Source organism: Heptranchias perlo, chromosome 17, assembly GCF_035084215.1.
Source record: "Heptranchias perlo isolate sHepPer1 chromosome 17, sHepPer1.hap1, whole genome shotgun sequence".
Classification (NCBI taxonomy): Eukaryota; Metazoa; Chordata; class Chondrichthyes; order Hexanchiformes; family Hexanchidae; genus Heptranchias; species Heptranchias perlo.
Window position 1 is genome coordinate 22,806,229 of NC_090341.1, and position 26,626 is coordinate 22,832,854.

Here is a 26,626-nt window from a genome sequence, read left to right on the forward strand (position 1 = left end):
AACTTAGTTGCTCTCTCCAAGGATGCTGACTTCAGTGTTTCCAGCGTTTTCTGTTTTTGTTTTAGATTTCCAGGGTCTGCAGTATTTTGCTATTGTTTTAAGCTTAACTACAGTGTGCAATCCCTGTGTCTGTGTTATGCAATTCCATAGATTCCAGGTCTTCAATATAATCCAGACTTCTGATCACACATCAGCAACACTAAGTGAATTGCAATAGAATTATTCTGGATGCCAGGGTAGATGTAGTATAATAAGCAACCACTGTTTTGTTATACTTCACTTAACTAAAAATTTGATTTTTATCTTGGGTATACAAAATAATAGGATGCACAGAAGTGTAACACCAAACATTCACATTCCAACAGCTCTGACTCTATATAAAGCGGAGATTGGTGAAGTTTTAAAAATGTGAAATTGAGACGTTCTCCAACTTAGGCCCTTGGGTTATTCAATGTATCCTACAGAAAGACTCAATGAAATTGATTAGATGTTTATTAATGAAACAATGTAATTACAAATTTTAGATCTCCACATCAAAACTCAAAAGCAACTGGGAGTTACTCGTATGTAAATAATTCAGCATTACAGATGTTTTGGCTCTCAACCCAATTGCTCTGATATCACCTAAACCTAACTCGATTAAAGACTGTGACAGGTATGATAATGTTATAGTTATTTAAGAAAGAAGTGAAGAGGGCATTACAGCATATTTGTGGAGAGAGGGGCAGTGAGCATTAGTTAAGCTCAATTAGTGATATGCCATGGGCAACCATGGTCTCCTGAAGCTTGCTTGATTGCTTTATGGAAGAAGGGAGATATTTTCCACATCTTTTGCTGAAATTGGCCACAGGCTTTTTCTTCCGGTGTTCTGTTTCCCACAGACGTAAGTACTACCAGCAGTTGGGAAGTGGTGCACAAGGTTTCCCTATCCAGTGGGTGGATGAGCACTTGTATGGCTGGATGTCCTATCTTCCCAATTTTTGTAGGTTCATATGGCTTTAGCACAGGAAACTATAAAGTATGGCTGTGTTACACATGCTTCACCTCAGTCTAGTGCTGCTCTGGATAACTGTTTTATAGAAAGAGTGGGATATGCAATGAGATAATAACAACTTCATCAGGGCCATTAGCAATTTGCAGGCATGGATGTTCAAGTCCCATGTCTGAGGATTTTTATTTAAATGCTTAAATCATATTTTATGGCTATGATATCAAACGCATTCTTTCATTCTGGCTAAAATTCTGGGAACCCTCAGTTCCTGTGCAGCTCAGAAGTACACCAATCCATTTCTATTTTAATCTACATAGTGCAGATTGTAGCATATGCAAGCCTCTTCCGACCTATGTTTACACAACTAGCTCTCTGCTCAGATGCGGCACTGCACTCTGAGGAGAGTGTAAGATGATGGTAAGCTATCTCTCCCAAATACAAATGGTTAACTGGCACTACTAAGGCAATTCTGCAGCCCCAAAACCATTATTACTGCTTTTTGACAATGAAAGTTATATTATCGTAGCATTTGTTATTAATTTCAGTCAGCAACAGACGAGAGAAGACTTGAGAACTTAAAAATATGCTTTTTATTGGTCAGCCATGTTAACTAACCAAATGCAACTGACAATCATACAAACATTCCAGGTCAGATGACAAGAGTCAGGGAACTTCTTTTACTTGACTATGGACACGAAGTTACACCATGATCAATACATTGCCCTACTCAAAAATAAAACAAACTTTTAAAAAACAATGACAAAATCTAAATACTATTGAACATTACAATTGATAAACAGTTTGCACAAAGTCACAGATAATTATGTGTTTTTTGCACAACTCTACCATACCTCGTTAGAGCACTGGCACTTGTTAATCAGTGCTGAGAAGATAGGAACAGGAGTAGGCTATTCAGTCCCTCAAGCCAATTGCACCATTGAATTAGATCATGGATGATCTGTACCTCAATTCCATTCACCCAACTTTGATCCATATCCCTTGCTACTGTTACCTGGGATCTCAGTCTGGAAAATTTCAACTGACTCAGCATCCACAACCTTTTGGAAGAGAGCGTTACAGATTTCCACTATCCTTTGCATGAAAAAGTGCTTCCTGATTTCATTCCAAATAGGTCTAGCTCTAGATTGTGCCTCCTTGTTCTGGATTCCCCCAACAGAGGAAGTATTTTCTCTATCTTGTCCCTTTTATCATTTTAAAGACTTTGATTAGATCACCCTCAACCGTCTAAATTCAAGGAAATATAAGCCAAGTTTCTGCAACCTGTCTTCAGAATTTAAGCCCTGGAATAATCTCAGTTCTAATTACTGCACTGATTCACTGTTTAGTTGGATTATCTGTCACTGTCATTCCACAAATGATGGTTGTGTTTCCTACATGTATGCATGGTCCCTCCTAAAGATCCTTCCATTTTCATTCCTTCAAATTGCAAGATTGAATGTTTACTTGCTGTTGCACTTGTACTGGTATCAAGTTCCGGTTCCTTATAGCTGAGCTCTGACAACTTCTCTTTCTCTTAAAAAAACTGATCAAGCTGTTTGGTGCCTTTATTTTATAACCTGGCTTGTTTGGCTTTTCTGGGAAAGAATCTCCCTTCTACATCAGTCAGTTAAGAAGTCAACTTGCTGTACGAAGTAATATCTAATCTGCCAAACAGGCTTTGAGCTGCTGCGCTACCCAGTATCTTACATGGTACATTGTAATTCTCCACAGACAGCCTTGGATTCAAATATGGTTGAAATAGACTCTGCATTTCATCTATTCTCACACACAGTATAAATACTGAATTTCCTCAAATATCAATTTGTCCTGTATGCCGAGTTAATCTCTAATGTTGACATACACAGCAATTTGGAGTGGCACTTTTCTCTTGTGCGAGGTCAGTCAACCATTTCAGTTTTTCATCAATTCCAGAAGCTTTTTAAATCCTGTTCATTCCATCTTCATATAGGGTAAAAATTGCAGCATATTGCTGGTTTTGATCTCTTTTTCTGTACATGCATCACTTGACACAAATTCCCCATTCTCTGCTTTTCTGGCTATATGAGGTAGATGCACAATGCTCAACATGTTAACAAGAAACATCTCCTTGCCTCTCATTGAAGAGATCAAATCATTCCCTGGAGTTTTTTTGGGTGCGCTCATTTCCTCTTTTTTAAAAAATGATTCAAGCAGTTTAAGATTCCTTTCCAAAGATACACTACTTGAATTTCTCCAAACCAGAAATAATGGTTGAATTTTTTTTTTAGTAATTTATCTCTTTCAGTTCGAGATGAGGCATAAGCCACAAGCCGACCTTCTGGTTCGGGACGTGCTCCAAGTCCTCTTTCAGATGTGCTACACAGGGAAAGGACTTCCTATTGATGTCAAAAGTACTTTAGTACTTGACCTCTACCAGACACTGCTTATGGTGACATTCACATGTAAAGCAAACTCCTTTTCTTAGCAGGTCATAAAGAGGACCAGCTACCTCTGATAACAGAGCAAACTGATGCAGACAGCTCTTCAAGAATTCTCTGGATATTTTGTTTGTCAATGGAAGAAGGCATCTTAAGCACTACTTCAACTTCAGCAGGATCTAGTGATCGTCCACCTTCAGTGACTATGACCCAAACATTTCACTTCTTTGAACTTCATTTTAACCTTGTTCAGTTTGATGCCTGTGTGTCGACAGGGCTTCTAACTTCTGATCATGATCCTGTTTATCTCTACTATATATTAAAAAATCATTTACCACAACAGCAACTCCATCCAGATTTTCAAGTGCTTCGTGAATACTTTGAAATTTTTCAGGAGCTGCAGAGATCCCAAAAGGCATGCACAACCATCTGTATCTTCTAAATAGTGTTGAAAAGGTTGTCAGCAGACCCATCTCCATCTAAAATATACTCAAACCCATGCCTGGCATCAACAAATTAATTGTTTCACTTAAATCTTATGTATGAATTAACTTCCTGTGGTGCTGTTCCTGGGTGAAAGAGCACAATTACAGTGTGACAAGTTTACAGACAGTTACTATTATAAATGTGAACATAGGAATTTATAATGGAAATATATAAAAAGACAAAAAAATGACTTCTAAATAGGGACTGAATTATGTTTGTATGTACTGGTCCACTCATCCTCCACCCTGTAACCCTGCTTCACCTGAACACTATATTTGGCTTGTGACTTTGTGTATAGCACCACTGGAGATCGACTAACAGTGTATTAAAAATCTTGTCTGATAACTCTCCTGTGAAGCGCCTTGGGGCATTTTATTATGTTATAGACACTATAGAAATGAAAATTGTTGTTTCACAAGTTCAGGCCTATCATTCCTTTCATTACCACACTGAAGAGATCCAGTCAGTTGGGACACTGAATGGTGCAAGAGTTTTCCCATTAATAAGCTCAATGATGTGCTTCTTCACATTCTTTAACAGCTAGTAATAATTTTCCAGCTGGCAACTGTGTAAGTGAGATCTTGTAATCATTTTCAAGATCCCATTCTTTGAAGACATCCTGATTCTTGGACACACCATGTTTTCAGAGCTTTGATAAATCATGCATTATCGTAATGCTCTCATGAATCACTGTCACAGGTTGCACATACTTGAATAGTGCTAGCATCTAGAACAGGTCTGCATGTATTTGGCACTATTTTAAAATTAGTTTGTACTTCTGGTTGTTCTCTGGATTTTTAAACACTGACTCTTTTACTCAATGGCTTCATGAATTGAATAGAATCCTGAAGTGTTCTGCCACTTGGATCAGAGTCTTTCATTCATTCTCAGATTGAATATTGATTTCTGCACCACAGTCTAGCTGAAATCTGATTTACTTTTTGAGCATGTTGTATATAATTTGTTGGCATACTAATCTTCTTCAGATCCAACTTCAAGCGACGGAATGTAACCTTCATCTGAGTCATAAGCAACTTTATCTACAGTACATAACTATTTGCCTTTATTCCACTTTCTGGACTTTGGCCATTTGGCTGAGAAGCTGCTTCAGCTCTCTACACATATTGCACTTTCAACCCCAAGCCTTCTTTCTTTGACATGATATTTTCTGCAATATTTCTTTTTCAGGAGCTTTCCAAATTTTTTTGGGCTTGGCACCTGGAATCATTTTCTCCTTTTCCCAAGTATTGCACTTCTTCCTGAGTACCTTGTTTTCTTTCAGCTGCTTTACTGAAAATTCTCTGGGGGTTAAATTGGGCCACGTAGCGCCCATTTTTCAGGCGCTCTGCGGCCTCCTAAGGTCCCAAAATGTCAGGCAGGAAGCATGCACACACTTCTGACCTGAAGTGCGCCGCCCACCATATTGGGTAAGGACAAACAAAAAGCGCCCTTCACCCAAGCCTGAAGCAGGCATTAGGTCATTTGCATATGCAAATAAGGGTCTAACACCTACATCCAGTCCCTGCTGCAACATAGTTTTCCCCGAGGAGCAAACCAAAGCTTAAACATCGCATAAGTAAAAAGGTAAGCACTTAACATCACCATCCTGATCGCCGCTGCTCGCGGTCCAGAGATTCCCAATCTCAAACCTCCAGGCCCTGACCGCGACCACTTCTTCCACCCCCCCACCCCACCCCCAACTCACAGCCCACGACGCCGACTCCAAGAGCACCTACTACACCCCGCAGCACTGTCTTTATTACAATGAGGTCTGAGGTCCAATATCTTGAGCTCCTTGGACCTCACGATTTGCGCACAGGGGAATAACGCTAGAGATTTACATAAGTCAGTGCAAGCTTTCAATGTCAGTTTTGGTTCTTGTAAAAGTCTCTTCTATATTGCACTAACTATTTTACCTCTGATTACAATTTTTTCTAGGGTCCCACAATCACATTTTCTAGCTAAGATGTGTAGAATTGCTGAATGCGGCTTGTATTATTTTGTCTGGATCTTGGAGTACTCGGAACAGTTCTGGTCTCCGTATTATAAAAAGGATATAGAGGCACTGGAGAAGGTGCAAAAAAGATTTACCAGGATACCACCAGAACTGAGAGATTATACCTAACAGGAAAGATTGAGCAGGTTGGGGCTCTTTTATCTAGAAGAGAGAAGACGGAGGGGTGACCCGATAGGGTAGACAGAGAAGATGTTTCCAATTGCAGGGGAGACCAGAACTAGGGGCCATAAATATAAGATAGTCATTAATAAATCCAATAAATTCAGGAGAAACTTCTTTACCCAGAGTGTGTTAAGAATATGGAACTCACAACCACAAGGAGTAGGTAAGGCGACTAAAATAGATGTATTAAAGGGGAAGCTAGATAAACACATGAGGGAGAAAGGAATAGAAGGATATGCCGATAGGGTTAGATGACGTAGGGAGGGAAGAGGCTCGTGTGGAGCATAAATACCAGCATGGGCCAGTTGGTCTGAATGGCCTGCGTCTGTGCTGTACATTCTATGTAATTCTACGTAATTGATTGTTGCCTCTATAGGATTCGTTAGTCTCCCAAAACAAAATCGTTCCATCCAGTGAAGAACTACCTCTGTATGTGTTGTCTTTATCTATCTCAAAAGTAAAGATCAAGTATTTTTAATGCTTCTATGCCCATACCGATAATTAGTGTAGCAGCTCTGACATCTTTTGGATGCTTATTGAGACAGGATCCAATCTCACAATTGTTCCAAATTCTCCAAGAATTTCCAATTTCCTGCCACCTCAAGTTTTACTATGAATTGTACATTTGGTAATAGATTCACTGAACTGTAAAGTGACTATAATCCCAGTGCTTTACATTTTAATTTTCTTTTTAAATTACTCTTTAGCCATTATTGTCAGGGAGCAGGATACTTTATATGTGGAATTTTAGTAGTGAGTGAAATCATAATAGTTCTTAATTCAAGATATTGCCTCATCAGAAAAAAAAGCTTTCCACTATTGAAGCAGCGAAAAATTACACAAAACCTTTGAAAAGCTCATCTCACTCCTCAGTGAGGATAGCTTTTAAAATTCACTTGTTATTTTTGAATTGAGTGAGAAAAGCATTATTCAACTGATGTGGTACTTCCCAAATGCTTAACAGCAATATATTTAATTGGTATTTAATTCTCTTTGTTCAGAATTGGCAGAATTGATCCTCATCATCTCTGACCTGCATGCTCATTGTAGCAAAGTGAAAACTCTCCAACACAGTGCACTGTGATCTGTACTGTATTTTCTTCTTTTTACAGCATATGCCACTAATAAATTCATTCAAATCTTTTGCCTTTTATGCCATGGTTCAAGAAAAAAAATGAAAAGCTTCACCACGAGCTAAAGCCTGGTTACTCTCCTTAAACTAAAAGGATATTTTGTCCCTTTGAATACTGCAAGGATGAACTAGACCAGTTATATTATGACAGCTCACTGTTTTTGGTTGTCATCAAGTTCACAAAGCAGGAGCTGATAACATCTCAAAATTCAATCTTTTCTGGCTGCTATCTTAAAACCCTCCTGTATTCAACCACACCAAAGAAACAATCAGATTCTGTAACAGGAGCTGTCCAAGTTTATTTTAAAATTTCTTCTCTATTTCCCTCCTCAATCTTCAAATTAATGGTCAACACACTATTACTGGAGCTACCAAGTTCTCCTGCAGTATCCAATTTTCAAAGAGAAAAAGTTAGGGTTTTATTCAGACAAGAAATATTTTTGCTTGTTAGGAACAAGAATAGGCCTTTTTGCTTGTTAGGAACAAGAATAGGCAATTCAGCCCCTCGAGCTATTCCACCATTCAATCAGATCATGGCTGATCTGTAACTCAACGATATTTAACCACCTTAGATCCCGACCGCTTGATACCCTTGTCCAAAAAAACTCTGTTGATCTCAGTTGAATATTTCAATTGACCCAGTATCCAGTGTCTTTTGAGGGACAAGAGTTCCAGGTTTCCATGACCGTATGTGAAAAAGTGCTTTCTGGTTTCACTCCTAAATGGCCTAACTCCAAAGACTGTGCCCCGCTGTTTTGGATTCCCCCACCAGACAAAATAGTTTCTTTCTATCTACCCGAATGAATTCCTTTATCATTTAAAACATCTCATTAGATTACTCCTCAACCGTCTAAACTCAAGGGAATACAAGCCAAAATTGTGCAACCTGGCCTCATAATTTAATCCTTTAAGCCCTGATATCAGGATTACCGGCGCGGACACAATGGGCCGAATGGCCTCCTTCAGTGTCGTAAATTTTCTATGAAAAATTTTTTTTATGATCATTCTGATGAATATGTGCTGCATCCCTTCCAAGGTCAACATATGCTTCCTGAGGTGTGGTGCCCAGAACTGAAGGCAGTACTCCAGATGGGGTCTGACCAAGTTCCAGTATAACTGAAGAATAGCTTCCTCCCCTTGGTATTCCAGCCCCATGTGATAAAAGCCCACATTTCATTAGCCTTTTACCTCACACACTAAAATTATTGTGCTAGCATCTTTTCTTATGACTTCAGCTAGGCATAATGGTGTGAATTTAAAAGTAATCTTTGCTACCTACATTCCTAAGAGTGCGTGCGTGTGAGATTTTGAACTTGGTTTCAGAGCAGTTTTAATGTCATACAAGTATACTGTATTTCTGGCTTCTTGCTACATTCTTTTGCTTCTGTGTAATTATATTCCTTGTAAATAAATTTGACTATTAGCTATAGCCTGAATGGTAGTTCCATAGCATGATAATTTCTGCTTTTCAGATTGAGCAGGAAAATGTGATCACCCATGCAATCTTCAGTGCGAAATGCAGAGGTAAAACCATACTTGGTAATCCCACGGCATACTATACCCATTTGCGTCATATATAAGAAAACAAGTTTATGTTCAGAGGAGATAGTTGTTATGGAGAGTGCTTTGAGTTTAACTTTATTGGGAGCAAGCCTGAATTACAACAGTAATATTGCATGAAGAGAGCACATGGGACTGGCTGCCTTTGACTTTTTCAGTTTGATGGACTTGAATTTGGGATGTCTACAAAAGTAGTCCTCAGTGAATATTATTCAACAATCATATTGAGGGAAGGCTATAACTTTTCTTTCACAAAATATGTGTTGAAACAAGTGGTATGTATTTTGGAAAGATCGCCAATTCAGGGTTTACATTACATTGGTTCTTTTCCTGTGCAGCTGTGTTGTATGCAACATCTAGTGTCTAATAATCAATTAGAAAGTATTTGTTGAAACATAAAAAGAAAATGGAAAAAAGGGTGGGGACACATAGAAGAGGGAATAAAGGTTGAAATTTCTTAAATTTAAGTGGTGTAAAAATTATGCAGCACTGTACATTTAATAAATTCTCACATTAAAACAGTTATGTCCTTTGAACGTCAAAGTTATAACAAATTGAACTGTGTCAAAAATGCTGTTAACCTATTTGGTGCTAAATCCGACGGTACAATATGCAATTTGAAATATTCGTATATGGAAACTGTATATACAAAGGCAGCACACAACGAGACTTCAGGCAAAAAGCTTCTGCAAGAATTCTTGGAATAGTTCTATTCCCTTTTAGTACAAATCAAACTGATTTGGGAAACAATTGTGTTGTGCATAAAACTTTAGTGCACAAAACAAAAAGCTCACGACACGATTACAGCAAATTTGTTTACATTACTAAGCCAGCTTGCAAACTAGCTATAAATCAATTTGCTACCTGAAAAAGCATTGATTAAGGGCCATTCGTTTGAATGATGAACACTTACACTTGTAACTTTCCGATAGATCTGGGCAGCATTCTGACATTCTGAGTATGGGTATTCTGAGGTAGCCATTTCTAACATACACATTCCAAAAGCGTATACATCCACAGATTCATCATAGTGTTCTTCATACATTTCAGGGGCCATGAACTCTGGAGTACCTGAAAACAGTTAAAAGAAAATTTAACATTCTAACAACTTAACTGACAATTAATATAGTTATCACAGAAAATAGTGAACAAAAAAATCATAGGCTGTGGGTGTGTGATTTCTTGCTATGTGCTAGGCGTGCATGGTTAGTGAGTTTGACAATTTATACAGTCTTCAATAAAACAAAAAATACCTCATTAAACACACAGTTTATTGCTTAGGTAGTTTCTAAGTTTTAATATATTTAAAAAAGTCAAGTTTCAAAAAAAAAAATCCTGTTCCTGTACTAAGTACAGTCTAAAGCCATGCAGAACAGTGGACTCAATGAGGATGGTTTACTCCATGCCAGAGTCCTCCAACATAAAAGATGTGGTCAGCTCTCAGCATACTTCATGACTATAGCAGCAAAAGACTTTCCATGTTTTTGTCAGAAACACAATAATTGCTGCAAACTACATTCTGTATCCATCCAAAATGTGCAAACAGAATAATAGCAATAAACTTTCAGTTCACTTCTCCTGCCTGTGGAACTATCTGAGAGGGTGCCATCCTCTGGAACTATTGCATTCTAAGTAGAAGTTAGAAAGTAGTTAACCATCTCTTGCTTAAGTGGGCTGCAAAAGTATATATTAAGCAAGGGAAACCTGCAACTTGCCCACTGGCAATTCAAGTACAATTATCCAAGTCTTTCTGTGCTCCCAATGTCACTTTTGAGACTCTTCTGGCTTTGTTGCCATCTTTTCCATCTGCAGCCTGGTGTGCCACGAAACATTTTTAGGAATAAAACAAACACAGAACCACACATTGTGGGAATTTATCTTAAATGATCCTGGACTGAATCAGAAATCATCTTGCATTAAACATTTCAATAATATCACAATGAACTACAGCATATTAGATTTACCATATACAAGTTAATTTGGAATTCATACAGACATAATGATAGACAATATATAGAAAAATCAATTTTAGACATGTTAACACATTCATGATTAACAACTCAAAATAAATTCATGTATTTGCAAACAAACAGTGAAATTGAAAAGTAAGCAGATTCTCCTTCATTTCATCCCCATAATCTCAAGCTCCACATAGCAAGCCAGTTAAAAGTAGATAACTCAATAAGACAGCCCTCAGACCCAAATTCACACCTTTTTGAGTTGGAGTCAAGGTCTCAACTACTCAAGCTATCAAGCCACAAATAAACTATATGTAATGAAGTATAAAGTTTTTTCTATGAACTTGACCAGACTCCATAACTGACACAAAATACAAATATCAAAGAATACTTTAAGAAAATCTTCTATCCAGTGTTCCTCCCCCCTAACCAAAATGACTAAGAGCAGGATAACAACATAATAAATCTGAGGGAATTGAGGTATTTACCTATAACACTTTTGGCAAAAGAAGCTCGTTTTAGAGTTGCAAGCCCCAAATCTCCTATCTTCACTGATCCAGTAGGTCCAGTAATAAAAATATTATCACATTTTAAATCCCGGTGAATAATTGGTGGTGTTCTTGTGTGTAGAAAATGCAATCCTTTCAATATCTGCCTGCACCAGCTTCGCATAACTTTTGGTTTCATCACTTTAAATCTTTTTAAATATCTGCAAATAAATACAAGTATTTTACACAAGTTTACAGTAACAGCAGCATGCATGACCAAGATTAAAATAGCAATTCTGAGTACCTCAGAAATACTCAATTCAAATCTTAAGCTGAAGCTATGCATGTTAAGTCAAATGTAATAAAAGTTATGGAACTAGGAGATAAATTCATTAACTTCACGTGAAACATTTTGCAATATCTACAATAATTGGAACCTGACCGACAGTGAATTTCACCGGTAAGACTGCTCTTTATTAAGCCAAGATGCTAACTGATACAACATAGGGTTGTTTCATACAATGTGCAACATTTAATCATTAAGGATTCTATATGTGGCCGAGTGTAAGTAGTACATAGAAAAAAGAAAAAATTTAATAGAGAGTCATTCCAATGCTTCAAAATGTAACATCTTTGTAGCCAAACAGACCAGGTTTGACTCCTAACTTACATGAAGTTAACTGATCTCACCTGGGGCAGCAGTTGGTGTGCTATAACCAGCCTACAAAACTAGCAGCTTTGGATTAGGGAAGAGATAGCAGAGATGGGCAACCCATGGTAATGTACCACAGTAAATGAGTCAGCACCTTAAAGGAGAGGAGGGAAAAACTGCAAAAAGGTTTATACCAATTCCTCATTTTACTTATTTAAGAGCTTATTTGAATTTTTTTTTAAACCTACATACATCGGCACAGGCACGATGGGCCAAGTGGCCTCCTTCTGTGCTGAATAATTCTATGATTTTAGCTTAAGTCAGTATTGAGGGTCAAGAAAACAAGAATAATCTTTTACAACAAAGGCTACACATTGTTAAGGCCACAAGCTATAATATTTACTTAACTATTTTTGTTCCACATATGAGCATAGTAAAATGTGCCCATTTGAAATCTAATCAACCTCCCTACACCCACACAACAGTCATATGCCAACAATTGCTCCCCTGCAATCATACTGAAAATTACTCTGCTATTCCCAGTGACTATTATGCATGATTATAACACTTCATACAGAACACAGAGTTTGAGGACCCACTGGATACAATTCCCTCATGCATTGTTCATGCAAGGAAGTTGGAGTACAAGAGTAAGGAAGTCTTACTACAATTGTACAGGGTTTTGTTGAGACCTCACCTGGAGTAGTGTATACAGTTTTGGTCTCCTTATCCAAGGAAGGATATACTTGCCTTAGAGGCAGTGCAACAAAGGATCACTAGATTAATTCCTGCGATGACAGAGTTGTCCTATAAGGAGTGATTGAGTAGAATGGGCCTATACTCTAGAGTTTAGAAGAATGAGAGGTGGTCTCATTGAAACATACAAGTTTCTGAAGGGGCTTGACAAGGTAGATGCTGAGAGGTTGCTTCCCCTGACTGGAGAATCTAGAACTAGAGGGCATAGTCGCAGGATATGTGGTTAGCCATTTAAGACTGAGATAAGGAGGAATTTCTTCACTCAGAGGGTTGTGAATCTTTGGAATGCTCCATCCCAGAGGGCTGTGGATGCTGAGTCATTGAATATAGTCAAGGCTGAGATAGATAGATTTTGGGGCTCTAGGGGAAATCAAGGGATAAGAGGACCGGGCAGAAAAGTGGAGTTGAGGTATAAGATCTCCCATGATCTGACTGAAAGGCAGAGCAGACTCGAAGGGCCGTATGGCCTACTCCTGCTCCTTTTTCTTATGTGCTTATCTGTCCATTGACAACGAACATATTAAACAGGTGCCTGACATGCAGCCTCTATTTTTCCCCACACAGACCTTTATTTAGATTTTAAACAAACTGTGTTCCAGGTGGCATTACTTTCCATTTCAGTTGAAATTACATTTTTTTTTAAAAAAGGTTTGAAGAGTAAAACGTCATACCTGAGTGACCTCCTGTTAATGAAACGCAAACCCAATGTAAAATTTAGCAAAATAACTCCCCACATTTAACATTGAAGAAATATTCAGAACAACCAAAGCCACTTGTTGCACAAAGAATTTTTGCATTACATTTGGCTAATGACAATAGCTATTGATAATATTGCCATCAGTAAGAATTTTATGTCATATGTTCAAAACATTATGATGTGTTGAGTCATTTAGAAAGTGAAAATTTTCAACCTTCCTAAATCAGTCCAAATGCAGAGATAATATTGACCAATTTTTGCTTCCATCCTGCCTGGGTGCAGGATTCACAGGTATCCATCACTTTTTCCCTTTCCTTCTTTTGTTGGCCAGCAAGAGCAAGATAGGGAAACACACTGCAACTCAGAAGCAGAAATTATGGCACAATCAGGCAATTGTATTTCCACCACAGCTTGAATTGGCTCATTCTGCAAAATTTGGAGAGGGAAAAGGCCTCATAGAAGTTTTAAATTAAAAAAGTTTGCCATTAGATTTCCAGAATCAAACCCAATTATTAACTCCAGTCAAAAAAAAACTCAAGAGCAAACTCTTCAATTTTCATGTAGCTATCAGTTGATCTCCCATGGCATTCCACACAGGGAATCAAGACCAAATGCAGTATTCAGGTCAAGCGAATTAGAAAGGAGTGGGATCACTAGACCCAGGTGCAGGAATGGGTCAGGAAGAGAGGGAGCAACAGTGAATGGGGAAGGGTTGGGTGGCACTGGGCCAGGACCAATTTTCCTCTCAGTGGAAGGAGGCAGCTGTACTGGACCAGGGTCCAATTCCACCCCTTTGGCAAGGGGGTAAAGGTAGGTAGGTGAGTGAGTGAGTGAGTGAGAAAAAAAACCAAACATTACAGAGGGTTGCTTTTTAGCTCCATGTGGGGTTTGGTGCTGAGTTGCTTCTATGTGAGGAGCTAGAAGAGGCACAAGTTGTTTCTCAGCAAGTTTTGGGGAGGTGGGTGGGGTTGGACCTCATTGGCAATCATTCATAAACATGGGGTCAACTTCCACACGCACGCTAACACCCAGTTCTACCTCTCCACCATTTCTCTTCACTGCCCATGTTGTGAGAATACTTGTCCAACATTCTGTCTTCTATGAGTTGCATTTTCCTCCAGTTAAACATTGGGAAGATCAATACCATTGTCTTCAACCTCTGCCACAAACTCCATACTCTCGTCACCAATTCTACCCCCCTCCCCAGTCACTGTCTCAAGCTGAACCAGACGGTTTACAACCTTGGTGTCTTATTTTACCATGAACTGAGCTTCCGGCCCCATAACCTCTCCATGACAAAGACCACCTATTTCCATCTTCGTAACATCATTCGCCTCAATTGTTACCTCAGCCCATCTAATGCCTAAACCTTCATCCATGTCTTTGTTGCCTCCAGACTGTTCCAATGTTCTCCTGGCCAGGCTCCCAGCCTCCACCCTTCATAAACTTCAGCTCATCCAAAACTCCGCTGCCCATATTATTTCCAGCACCAAGTTCTGCTCACCCATCACCACTGTCCTTACTGACCTACATTGGTTCCAGAGTCCTCACTCTCAAATTTAAAATTCTCATCCACATGTTTAAATTCCTTTATGGCCTTGTCCCTCCCCATCACTGTAACCTCCTCCAGCCCTACTACTACCCTCCACCCCCCTCAAACACACTCTGTTCCTCTGACTCTGGCCTCTTGTGCATTGCCCCACCATTGGCAGCTATGCCTTCAGCCACCTAGGCCCCATGCTCTGAAATTCCCTCCCTAAACCCCTCCACCTCCTCTCCTCCTTTAAAACCCTCTCCTAATATCTCCTCCTTTGGCTCGACATCCTTTTATTTTCCTGATTATGCCTCTGTGAAGTGCATTGGGATGCTTTTCTGTGTTCAAGGTGCTACATAAATGCAAGGTGCTGTTTGCTGGGGGTGGGATATGGCTTAAGAGGACCAGGAACAGGCAAGTTTGTGCTTGGGGGTTCTCCCAAGGAACAGTTTTTTCTCAGTGGGGGGGGGGGGGGGGGGGGGGGGAGGAAGGGGTACAGTCACCTTTATCCTTGGTGGGGATGAGGCAGAAGGCCAGGTTTGCCCTCTGTCCTCAGAAAGGGGTGAGGAAGGCCAAATTTCTCCTCAGCGTGTGGGGTTCAACTGAATTTCTGCTGAATGAAGTGATGGGGGCTTAGTAGCTGGATTTCTGTTCCTGGTGCACAGATTGCAGGTTTCTGTTCTGTGGGGGTGGGTTTGTCAGACTTTGCCTTGGGTGGGAGGGGTTGGGTAATGTGTAATTCATTCCAATGTTTCACGATTTTTCCTTCCTAATTTAATTCTTTCAATTACTCTTATCTTCTCCAGGCTGGTCAGTTTATCTGCATGATCAGCCAACTCAGCTTGTCGGTCAATATTTGCTTTTCTGTTCTCAGTTTCCATTTGGTAGACTTTTTTTGATCGCTTTTATATTTTATATTTTTGTTTTGTTCAATTGAACATATCTTGGCCAGTCTGTAAACACGATTTTTTTTTGATAGATGGGATTTTAGACATTTGTTTTAATTTAGACATTAGGCACTGCGCCATTATAATTAAACAGTCATATAACATTACTTCACCATGCCAGCTACAGGTACAGTACCTTTAGAATCTTTAACCCACTCAATGTTTTGATATAGAATATATTTTAGTTCCATTTATCAGCATGGTAAAATGCACATAATCATTTAAAGTCCAATCGGCTTCATTCCCTTCGCTGAAGGACCTGTTTCCCGATAACATAATTTATTGAATAAATTACTGCAGTTCCTTTCTTTCCACCAAAACAAATTTTAGAAGAAATACTTACGTTTTCAAAGTTCCTGAGGTCATTAATTCAGTAACTAGTACAATGCATTTTTTCCCTTTCAGAGTAGTTTCCCAAGAGTCATAAAATCGAACAATATTGGGATGCTGCAATCCTTTAAGCATTTCTGCTTCCTCTCGAAATCGTTGACGCTCTGCCTTTGCAAGTTTTCTGTCCTGTATTGAAAATTACAACATAAGAACAGGTTAAACATCTAGTCAAATTGAGGAATGTACAATTAGTTTAACATCACTCTTCAGTTCACTTGTGTAAAAAATACAACTGAATCATTTTGCAGTTCTTATACCAATTATTCCAAGCCCATGAAAGATGAATATCCTAAATGTTGGAACACACACACACACACACTTAATAGAACTATTTTATCTCTTGTTCTCGCTCAGACTGTGTTCACACTACAGCTGCCAGTCCAAGATCAGTAGCTGCAGTTCAAGTTTCAGCTAGGTTTGCTCACATTACCTGGCTGAAATCTGAATTCCAGTAACCAGGTGTGATTTACACTCCATTGGCCAGCAAGAGCTGGAAACCACTCTGCATCAATGTTTAAGTTGTATGGTAAATGCACCCTCAAATGGTTTAAATCAGCCCTGTGTCCCACAACCTGAAAATTGTGCCCTATTGATAATCTGCCCTTATTGTGGGTGTGCAGCCAGAAAATTACCAGGGATCTGAATGGACAAATCCATAATGTAATTACTTAAAATATATATTTAACACACATACACCGTTAATTAACCCTGGTTACCACAAGGTGAATTTATACGGCTTCATTTCCTTATACCACTTTCAGTATCAGCATATCACATTTGAATGCATTGTAAAGGAGTCACATTTCAAGCAGAGCAAAAAAATGGAGCTTTCTGTGTGATCAAAATAGAATTTCTAAAAAATTCTAGAACTGTATGGAATCACAGCTTTTAAACCTCAGTTCTTTAGAAGTAAAGATTATCAGACATATTTAACATTAAATTTGCATTTATTAGAAAAAAATGCTTCATACTTTCCTGCAGTTTTGTAATTTATCCCTCAGAAAGCTTAGCCATCACTAACTGGGCTGGACATCTGTGTGGTGAATTTCCATCTATAGTCATAGTATTTTTTCCTTCTTTCAATGTCGGCTGTCTTTCAAGTGGAGCTAACTTTTTCTGAGCACAGAAGGCACTTAACTCTTACCTATAAGTGATGCACAAATATTTGCCTCTATCTAGCTAGACCTCAAACACGCTTCACCAGCTACTACTTTAATCTTCTGAACTCTTCAGATTTATCCAAGCCTCTTAACTCCCATAAAGTTATTTTTCACACAAAACCATCGTTCTGCTATTTAGTGTCAAAAACACAATCTTTTATATCTTTAACTCCATAATTGCTTGATATGAGCAGATCTGCTCATCAGTTGCAAAACCTCAAATGCATTGGCAGTTTCACATTGTGAATACTGTCAACATGCCAGTACAGTCTATTATAGTTTGGAGCCTACCTTTAATGAAGGCATGCTCCCTACAATGCTGCTATGCGCAAGGGACCAATTGAAAAGGCTATTAATCTGAGTTTTTTTTTAAATCCGAGTTATCTTCCTTTCATATCAGTTGCAACCACAGGTGATTCTCAGCTTATATTTTTGTTGTTTTTCAAAAATCTTCAATGCCCTAAATTAATACCATTTGTTGAAAATCTTTTAAGTTGTGGTGTTATGATATGATGCTTTAATTGTCCTTTGTAAAGATATTTGTTGAATACTTTCACTGAGGTTCTAAAATGGTGATCTAAAGGTAAAGTTAAAATTTTACTGGATTTAAATTTAAAATAAAATTCAGTGGCAGAATGGTTACATTTTAATCTTCTCCATTTTAATCTTCTCATTCCCTTCTTTAAAAAAAATTGGGGCAGGGTAGCAGAAAGAATGGATAAAATATGAAAATTGTCAAATCTAGTTTGATCTGGCATTGTGAGGAATTCATATCCTGCCATGCAATGCAGTTGAAATTCTAAAAAAAAACCCAAACATGTTGATAAATAATTTGAAGTGTTGGATTCTACTGAAACAGCATTAAATTTCTATTACAAAATGTTTTTGCTGCAGCAGTGCTATGCCAGTCCTCTGGTTAATAAAAAGCTAGATGCTAAAATACTATCCAACTGAGCTTTTTGAAACAATGTATTGCATTACAGAGGAAGTATTTGCTTGCATTATTTATACACTAGAGAGATATATTCCACAGTACAGTACAAAGCTCAATATGACCTCTAGCTTCTAAACAAAATGCCTACTTTTTGTTGTGAAATTTGCAAGTAAAAAGGATGCTTTCCAATGTAGATGCATCAGTAGCATATTTAATTACATTGTATGAGAAGTGCTGCTCTTCAAAATTCATTTGTAAACAATTTTACAACACCAAGTTATAGTCCAGCAATTTTATTTTAAATTCACAAGCTTTCGGAGGCTACCTCCTTCCTCAGGTGAACGATGCGGAAATGAAGTCCTCGAAATGAAGTCGCATTTATAATTCACAGAACAATGCTGGTGATAACAGACAGTTTTTTCAACTGCCCGTTGCCAAGGCAATCAGTGTGCAGACAGACAGGTGTTACCTGCCAGGTCTCAGAATATACAAATCACCAAAAAAAACAACAAACAAAAAAAAACAGAGATAGAAACATAGAAAAGACAGCAACTGACCCGTTATATTAAAAACAGATAACATTTGTTCGCTGGTGGGGTAACGTGTAGCGTGACATGAACCCAAGATCCCGGTTGAGGCCGTCCTCATGGGTGCGGAACTTGGCTATCAATTTCTGCTCGACGATTTTGCGTTGTCGTGTGTCTCGAAGGCCGCCTTGGAGTACGCTTACCCGAAGGTCGGTGGCTGAATGTCGGTGGCTGAATGTCCTTCAGCCACCGACCTTCGGGTAAGCGTACTCCAAGGCGGCCTTCGAGACACACGACAACGCAAAATCGTCGAGCAGAAATTGATAGCCAAGTTCCGCACCCATGAGGACGGCCTCAACCGGGATCTTGGGTTCATGTCACGCTACACGTTACCCCACCAGCGAACAAATGTTATCTGTTTTTAATATAACGGGTCAGTTGCTGTCTTTTCTATGTTTCTACCTCTCTATCTCTGTTTTTTTTTGTTTGTTGTTTTTTTTGGTGATTTGTATATTCTGAGACCTGGCAGGTAACACCTGTCTGTCTGCACACTGATTGCCTTGGCAACGGGCAGTTGAAAAAACTGTCTGTTATCACCAGCATTGTTCTGTGAATTATAAATGCGACTTCATTTCGAGGACTTCATTTCCGCATCGTTCACCTGAGGAAGGAGGTAGCCTCCGAAAGCTTGTGAATTTAAAATAAAATTGCTGGACTATAACTTGGTGTTGTAAAATTGTTTACAATTGTCAACCCCAGTCCATCACCGGCATCTCCACTTCAAAATTCATCACATTGTGTTGTACTAATTCTTTGACAAAGATCAATTAGCTGTAGATGTTTGTAAGAGGGATCTTATGACAATGACGCTTTCCTGATGTAACTAAACCTACTGATTCTCAATGATCTTTTGGTCCTGGATGCTTTATTTTAAGTTTACAAGTGACCAAACAAATTATTCTTTCTACTGAGTTATTGAGGGCATGGAAGGTATCTCTTCAGTATATATGTGCACAGTTTGTATTTATCTTTACGTGGTGTGAGTAGTACTGATGGACGTCTAACCAATAAGGATTTATTTTCCTGATAATTCTTTCTTTAAGACCTACTTAAAGAAAGAACTTGCATTTATGTAGTGCCTTTCATGACCTCAGGACATTCCAAAGATTTCAAAGCACTTTTGAAATGTAGTCACTGTTGTAATGTAGGAAGCGTGGCAGATAAATTGCATACAGTAAGGTCCCACAAATTTAGCATCTCTTATCCCATCTAGTGACATGTTTGTCTTTTTTCATTGTCCTACCTATTACATACTGGCAGAGTTGCACAGTGTCAAAACCGAGTGTAGTCGTCAGGTGGAATGGGGTTAGAGGACAGAGGACAATTGAGCCAGGATGCGCAGATGTAATTCAGTCACCATTTTGAAGTCATACATTCGGTCCTTATTTTTATTTAATATTTTGATTTTATATTATTTATTGTTAAACAGAAAACATACAGCAGTTTGGGAATCAGAAGTAGAGTGGGTTGAAGCATAGGAGTTTCTTTCAGTACAGGCTAAGGAGCCAGGAAATCCAAAACTGAGGCGTTCCATGTATAGAGATCTAGGCCCTTAAAATCACTGCTTCATTGATCATCTAGAGGGATATCCCCAAAACTAAATAGAATGGGTGGTGGTTCTGGAGGATTTAACTTCAGGAACGAACACCTATGGCAGATCCAAGAATTATGATGTTGTTGCTCATTTAAGGATAGGGTTATATTTATCTGAACTGTAACTCCACATACAAATCATCCAATTCCACAAGTTTGTATGGCATACCCACTGGGTCTTAAACCATATCAGGCAGGGAAAAAAAAACATTTTCTTTTATTGCTGCATGAGCTCACAATGAACTAGAACTGAGTGGAAGTAAGTCACCAAAAATCTTTTGTTATTCTATTAAACACCAAGTTATCCAGTGATTTTTCTCCACTGTCAAAGTGCATATGTAGAGCAGAATTTAAGTCTGGAGGAAACAGAGGGACCTAGGAGCATATTATGGTACATCAAGATAGCTTTTGTTACTTAATATTGGTTAATTGAAGATGAAGAGTGAAATATGTGTCTTGATACAGAGGAATATTAGTAAGCGTTGCTGTTATAGCAGAGGTCAAAGATGATTTTGCAGTGAGTTAAAAGTTCTGAAGGGATGATAACGGAACAAAAGGCTGTGAAAGATCATCGACCTGAAACTTTAACTCTGTTTCTCTCTCCAGAGATACTGCTGAGCATTTTCAGGTTTTCTGTTTTAATTTCAGATTTTCAGCATCTGCAGTATTTTGCTTTTGGAAAAGGTTGATGCAGAAGTTTGATGAATACAAGCAATTAGTCGGTAAACACGCTTAGACTTAGAATGGGTAGAGATGGCAGTGGGGGAAGGATCAATTGTAGGGTTTGAAGATGAACATATTGGGAGTATATTGTAGGAAAGAGACTGACCAAAGGATCGATAATTGCATAGCTAGAAGAATTACTGGAGCAGCAGGATCCATGGTGTCAAATAGATTTCAGCTGCTGGCTAACACAGAGGCATTTAAAAAAAAGAGGGTAGGTTGCTTCAGAAAAGTCACTGCAGCTTAGGCAGAAAAGGGTAGATATTGTGGTGCAAGAAATGGATCAGGGAAGTAATGCTGGTGGGAGAGATTCAGCAACACACATTGTGGACATTCAGTTCTGCCACAAGGAATGAAAGGTGATCATTTGTTTATAGTGGTGAAGATATTGGATACAGAGAGTGTAAGTTAGTTCAACGAGCAGCAAATAAGATCAACGTGGTCACTCACATTGGAATAAATATGCACGAAAGACAACCCAAAGATACTGCAGAGGTGGTTCAGACATTTTGCACAAAATGACAGGTAGGGCTCCGGAGAGTGCATGGTTAGCTGGTATGGTGGTGGAGGAAAGTGGATGGGGGTCATGATGAGTCTAAGTTGGACAATGAGAATATGAAACAGGACCAGCTGGATTTTTGCTGTCCTTCATTTTCATATGTTTGTACTTCAGCTTTATCTCAGCAGAACTCCACACACATATTTAGTCCTTATAATACAAACTACTTGTGTCAGTAATATATCTGGGAAACTGTAGAAAGTGAGACGCTTTTTTAAAAAAATGTCGTCTTATATTGTTTTTCTAATTACAGCCTTAGCAACATACATACTGAAAATCCATATACGCTACATCTAGTCCATTTTCTTGAGCTATCCAATTCAGTTCACTTCTTCAAAAAGTTAAAATTTCAAACATGACATAATTAAAATTTTACACTGGCCGCCCTTCAATAATCCATGCATTTCTAAATGCTTAAGAATTTTACCTGAAATGATAGATTTTAAGAGTTGTCCACAAATTACGTTAGACTAACTGGTGTATAGATACCACCATTCTTGATTAGAGATGTTAGGGCTGGAGAGCTTTAATCTGATCAGTTGTTTGAGAAACCCCATAGTTCTGTTAACAGTCTATGGATTTTCCTTCCAGTGATGTTTTAGATTATGTGCTAGTCATTTTACATAATCTATTTTAGTCTTTCAAATTCCCTTAACTCCCTACTATACTTTCAATATTCCTTACGATCATGAGTATTGTTAGTCCTAATTCTATCATACAGCTTCCTTTAAAGTTTGTTTAGTTTGGATCTATTTATCCATGGATTATGAGATTATTCAAGCAGATGAAAAAAGGAACATTACAAGAATAATTTAGCTTTTATAATGCAACTCGTTGATCTTCCATGGCAGTCCAGAGGGAATCAACATGAAATGCAGTCTTCAGGTGAAACCGAGTTAGAGGGTGGGGGATAATTAGACCAGGGCATGCAGACATAATTCAGTCCCCATTTTAAATTCATACATTCCTTTTAAAATCAAAGTGTTATATTATTACTTGTAGTTAAATAGCAAAATGTATGACAATTTGGGAAGCAGAGAAGTAAAGTTGGTTGGAGCATACAAGCTTCTTTGTCGTGCAGACTGAGGAGCTGGGAGATGCAAACCTAAGCTGCTACAGCACCACCACTGGAAGCATGACACATTTAGTTCCCATTACAAAATGGGGACACAAGAAAAGTTTACTTTTTTTTATTAAAAAGATATAACTGCAAACCTATTCTGACCAATTTTAACATCTCAACAATATGCATTACTTTAATTTTTAGACACATTAAATATAAGTCTATCTTCATATCACTCAGTTTTTTGTGTCCCAGTATTTTGCTGAAAGATAAATCTTGACCCATGCAGCAGTCCTAGCATGTTTTAACTCCCAGCTCTCCCTCCCCTCCTCCCACAGGTAGTACAAACATTGGTGGGTAATGTACAAAAGAATCTTAATAAATCTTGCTTCCAATACTCACAATCCAATATCCAAGCTACAAGATGATCAGTTTTTGATTTACTTGTTTGACAAAATCATTGAAGTATGGGTTATCCTTGAAGTTTCTATGCATTTCTTCTACTAGGTGATAGCATCAAAAGGTATAGGTACAACCCCAGAATATTATTTATCATGCACAAGATCAAGATGAAGTAATTGGTGTAAAAATTTACAATACTTAATTACACTATCTTAAGCTTCTGTAAAAACTTCTGTCCTTCAGTTGTACATATTCTTGCACATTTTTAAAATGTATCAAACAATATGGTGCTAAAAACAAATTACCTTCCTTGTTCCTACCTCAGTAAGATTAAAACAAGAACCCCATGGAAGTAGCCTAATAAACCAACACACAATGGGAAATGGTGAGAGATTGATTTGCCCAATGAACTCCCGAACTTCCTCCCACATTACTGTAGGAAAGTGCAGAGCAGAGATGAGGCACTTCCTCTTGGAGGTGGAGAAAAAGGTCAGTCAACGAAAGACTGCTGTACAGAATTAGAGACTCTACAGCACAGAAACAGGCCATTTAGCCCAACTGGTCAATGCAAGTCTTCATACTCCACACAAGCCTCCTTCCACTCGAATGACCTCTTCCCACCCTGCCGCTGTATGCCTCTATTGCCTTCTCCCTTATGTACATATCAAGGCTCCCCTTAAACGTGACAATGCTATCTGCTTCAACCACTTAATGTGGGAGGGAGTTCCACATTCTCATCGGTCTCTGTAGAGGAGATTGTATACAAAGTGATGCAAGTGCTATCGCTTGTATTGTCATTTTCTAAAAAATGCAACCTAAAACCTTCACTGCAAATTCTGTACCAAATTCAACACTACCAATCCTGAAGACATATTAATGAAAGCTCTGAAATGCTTATTCTATTTCTGAAGTCACATGATGATATACTATCTTTTATTTGGTTTATTATTTATGATTTTCCTTCTGCAAAGCACAACTCTAAGCTCAGATTCAATAAAGGTAATTGCCTGATTTGTGACAGTAATTGCCCAAGTTAAAAGCAATATTAGTTCCTTTTATGTTCAGTTACAGTGTCATACAATTCAACTCAGTAGGGCACATCACTATATCCTTTTAGCTGCAATAATCTTTGTTCAAGGCACAGCAGAAACAAAAACGCAAGGCACAGCAGAAACAAAAACACAAGGCTATCTGCAGTTTTGAAAATAATTCTGGAAACAGATCATATTAAAGTGGAGCTATTAAACACCAACTAAAATGCACGCTGCAGATACTTAATTTTAAAACGTGTTTGGACAAACCGCAGCAGTAGACAAGAGGCAGATCAGAAATTAACATACAATAAATGCAGTAATGTGGCAACCAGGAGCATTCAAAGACACAGAAAAAAAATGGAATGTTTAAATACTTTTACACAGCTAGAAGAAAAAAAAGTGTACACAAAATAGAATAACTAGTTAACAAGTGATCATTGATCAGCGACATGGAAGGAAATCAAAAACAGATTTTAGTTGCAAGCTTCAGGGAACATTAGTGGATTAAAGAGACACATTGAAAGTTTCAGGGTTGTATGCAATTGATCTATAATCTCATTTCTAATTCCTATAAAAGGGCATTATAAAAAAACATTTTTCTCAATAGCATGATTAAACTCAACTATGAAACTGTCTTTATACTATTCATAATACAGTAGAGAACCAGGCTGACTATAGAAAGTGCAGGGGAGATCTAAAAAAGGGACGAAGAGGGGGAAGAGAGTGTAGGAGAATAGATCAGCAGCTAACATAAAAGGGAACCCAAAAGTCTTTTGTAAACATATAAATAGTAAAAGGGTAGTCAAAGGAAGCGTGGGACAGATTAGGGACAAAAAAGGAGATCTTCTTGTGGAGGCAGAGGGCATGGCTGTGGTTCTAAGTGAATACTTCACATCCGTCTTCACTAGAGAAGAGGATGCTGCCACTGTAGCAGTAAAGGAGGAGGTAGTAGCAATATTGGATAGGATAAAAATAGATAAAGAGGAGGTACTTCAAAGATTGGCAGTATTCAAAGTAGAAAAGTTACCCAGTCCAGATGGGATGCATCCTAGGTCATTGAGGGAAGTAAGGGTGGAAATTGCAGAAGCTCTGGCCACAATCTTCCAATCCTCCTTAGATATGCAGACAGTGCCAGAGGACTGGATTGCAAATGTTACACCCCTGTTCAAAAATAGGGAGAAGGATAAACCTGGCAATTACAGGCCAGTCAGCCTAACATCAGTGGTGGGGAAACTTTTAGAGGCAATAATCCAGGACAAAATCAATTGGCACTTGGATAAGTATGGGCTAATAAATGAAAGTCAGCACATATTCGTTAAAGGAAAATAGTGATTGATTGATTCTTTGATGAAATAACAGAGAGTTGATGAGGATAGTGCAGTTGATGATATGTATATGAACTTTCAAAAGTCATTTGATAAAGTACCACATTATAGACTTGTTAGCAAAATTAAAGGCCATTGGATTAAAGGGACAGTGGCAGTGTGGACACAAAATTGGCAAGGGAACAGAAAGCAGACAGTAGTGGTGAATGGTTGCTTTTCAGACTGGAGGGAAGTATACAGTGGTATTCCCCAGGGATCAGTATTAGAACCAATGCTCTTTATGATATAATATTAATGGCCTGGACTTGGATATAGAGGGTATCATTTCAAAGTTTGCAGATAACACAAAACTTGGAAATGTAGTAAACAATGTGGAGGATAGTAACAGACTTCAGGAGGACATAGACAGACTGGTGAAATGGGCAGACACATGGCAGATGAAATTTAACACAGAAGCGTGAAGTGATGCATTTTGGTAGGAAGAATGAGGAGAGGCAATATAAACTAAATGGTACTATTTTAAAGGGGGTGCAAGAACAGAGAGACCTGGGGGTGCACGTACATAAATCTTTGAAGGTGGCAGGACAAGTTGAGAAGGCTCTTATAAAAGCATATGGGATCCTGGGCTTTATTAATAGAGGCATAGAGTACAAAAGCAAACTACAAATGCTAAACCTTTATCAAACACTGGTTAAGCCTCAGCTGGAGTACTGTGTTCAATTCTGGGCACCACATTTTAGGAAGGATGTCAAGAGATTTATTAGAATGGTACCAGGGGTGAGGGACTTCAGTTATGTGGAGAGACTGGAGAAGCTGGGGTTGTTCTCCTTAGAACAGAGAACGTTAAGGGGAGATTTGATAGAGGTGCTCAAAATCATGAACAGTTTTGATAGAGTAAATAAGGAGAAACTGTTTCCAGAGGCAGAAGGGTCAATAACCACAGGTCATAGATTTACAGTGATCGGCAAAATAGCCAGAGGTGACATGGGGAAACATTTTTTTTTTTTTTTTTACACACAGCGAGTTGTAATGATCTGGAATGCACTGCCTGAAAGGGTG

At 38.5% G+C, this 26,626-nt stretch overlaps 1 protein-coding gene across 4 annotated transcripts in view; it reads right to left on the bottom strand.

The window, feature by feature from the left end:
• Positions 1-26,626, bottom strand: part of LOC137334164 (serine/threonine-protein kinase WNK2-like) — a 160,826-nt gene that overhangs the window by 103,724 nt on the left and 30,476 nt on the right. For all 4 annotated transcript variants that reach the window (XM_067998723.1, XM_067998722.1, XM_067998719.1 and 1 more), the window contains exons 2-4: positions 16,141-16,313; positions 11,212-11,432; positions 9,679-9,836 (exon numbers count right to left, since the gene is read on the bottom strand). In XM_067998723.1, coding sequence (XP_067854824.1) covers positions 9,679-9,836; positions 11,212-11,432; positions 16,141-16,313 — 552 coding nt within the window. The remainder of the gene's footprint in view (positions 1-9,678; positions 9,837-11,211; positions 11,433-16,140; positions 16,314-26,626) is intronic.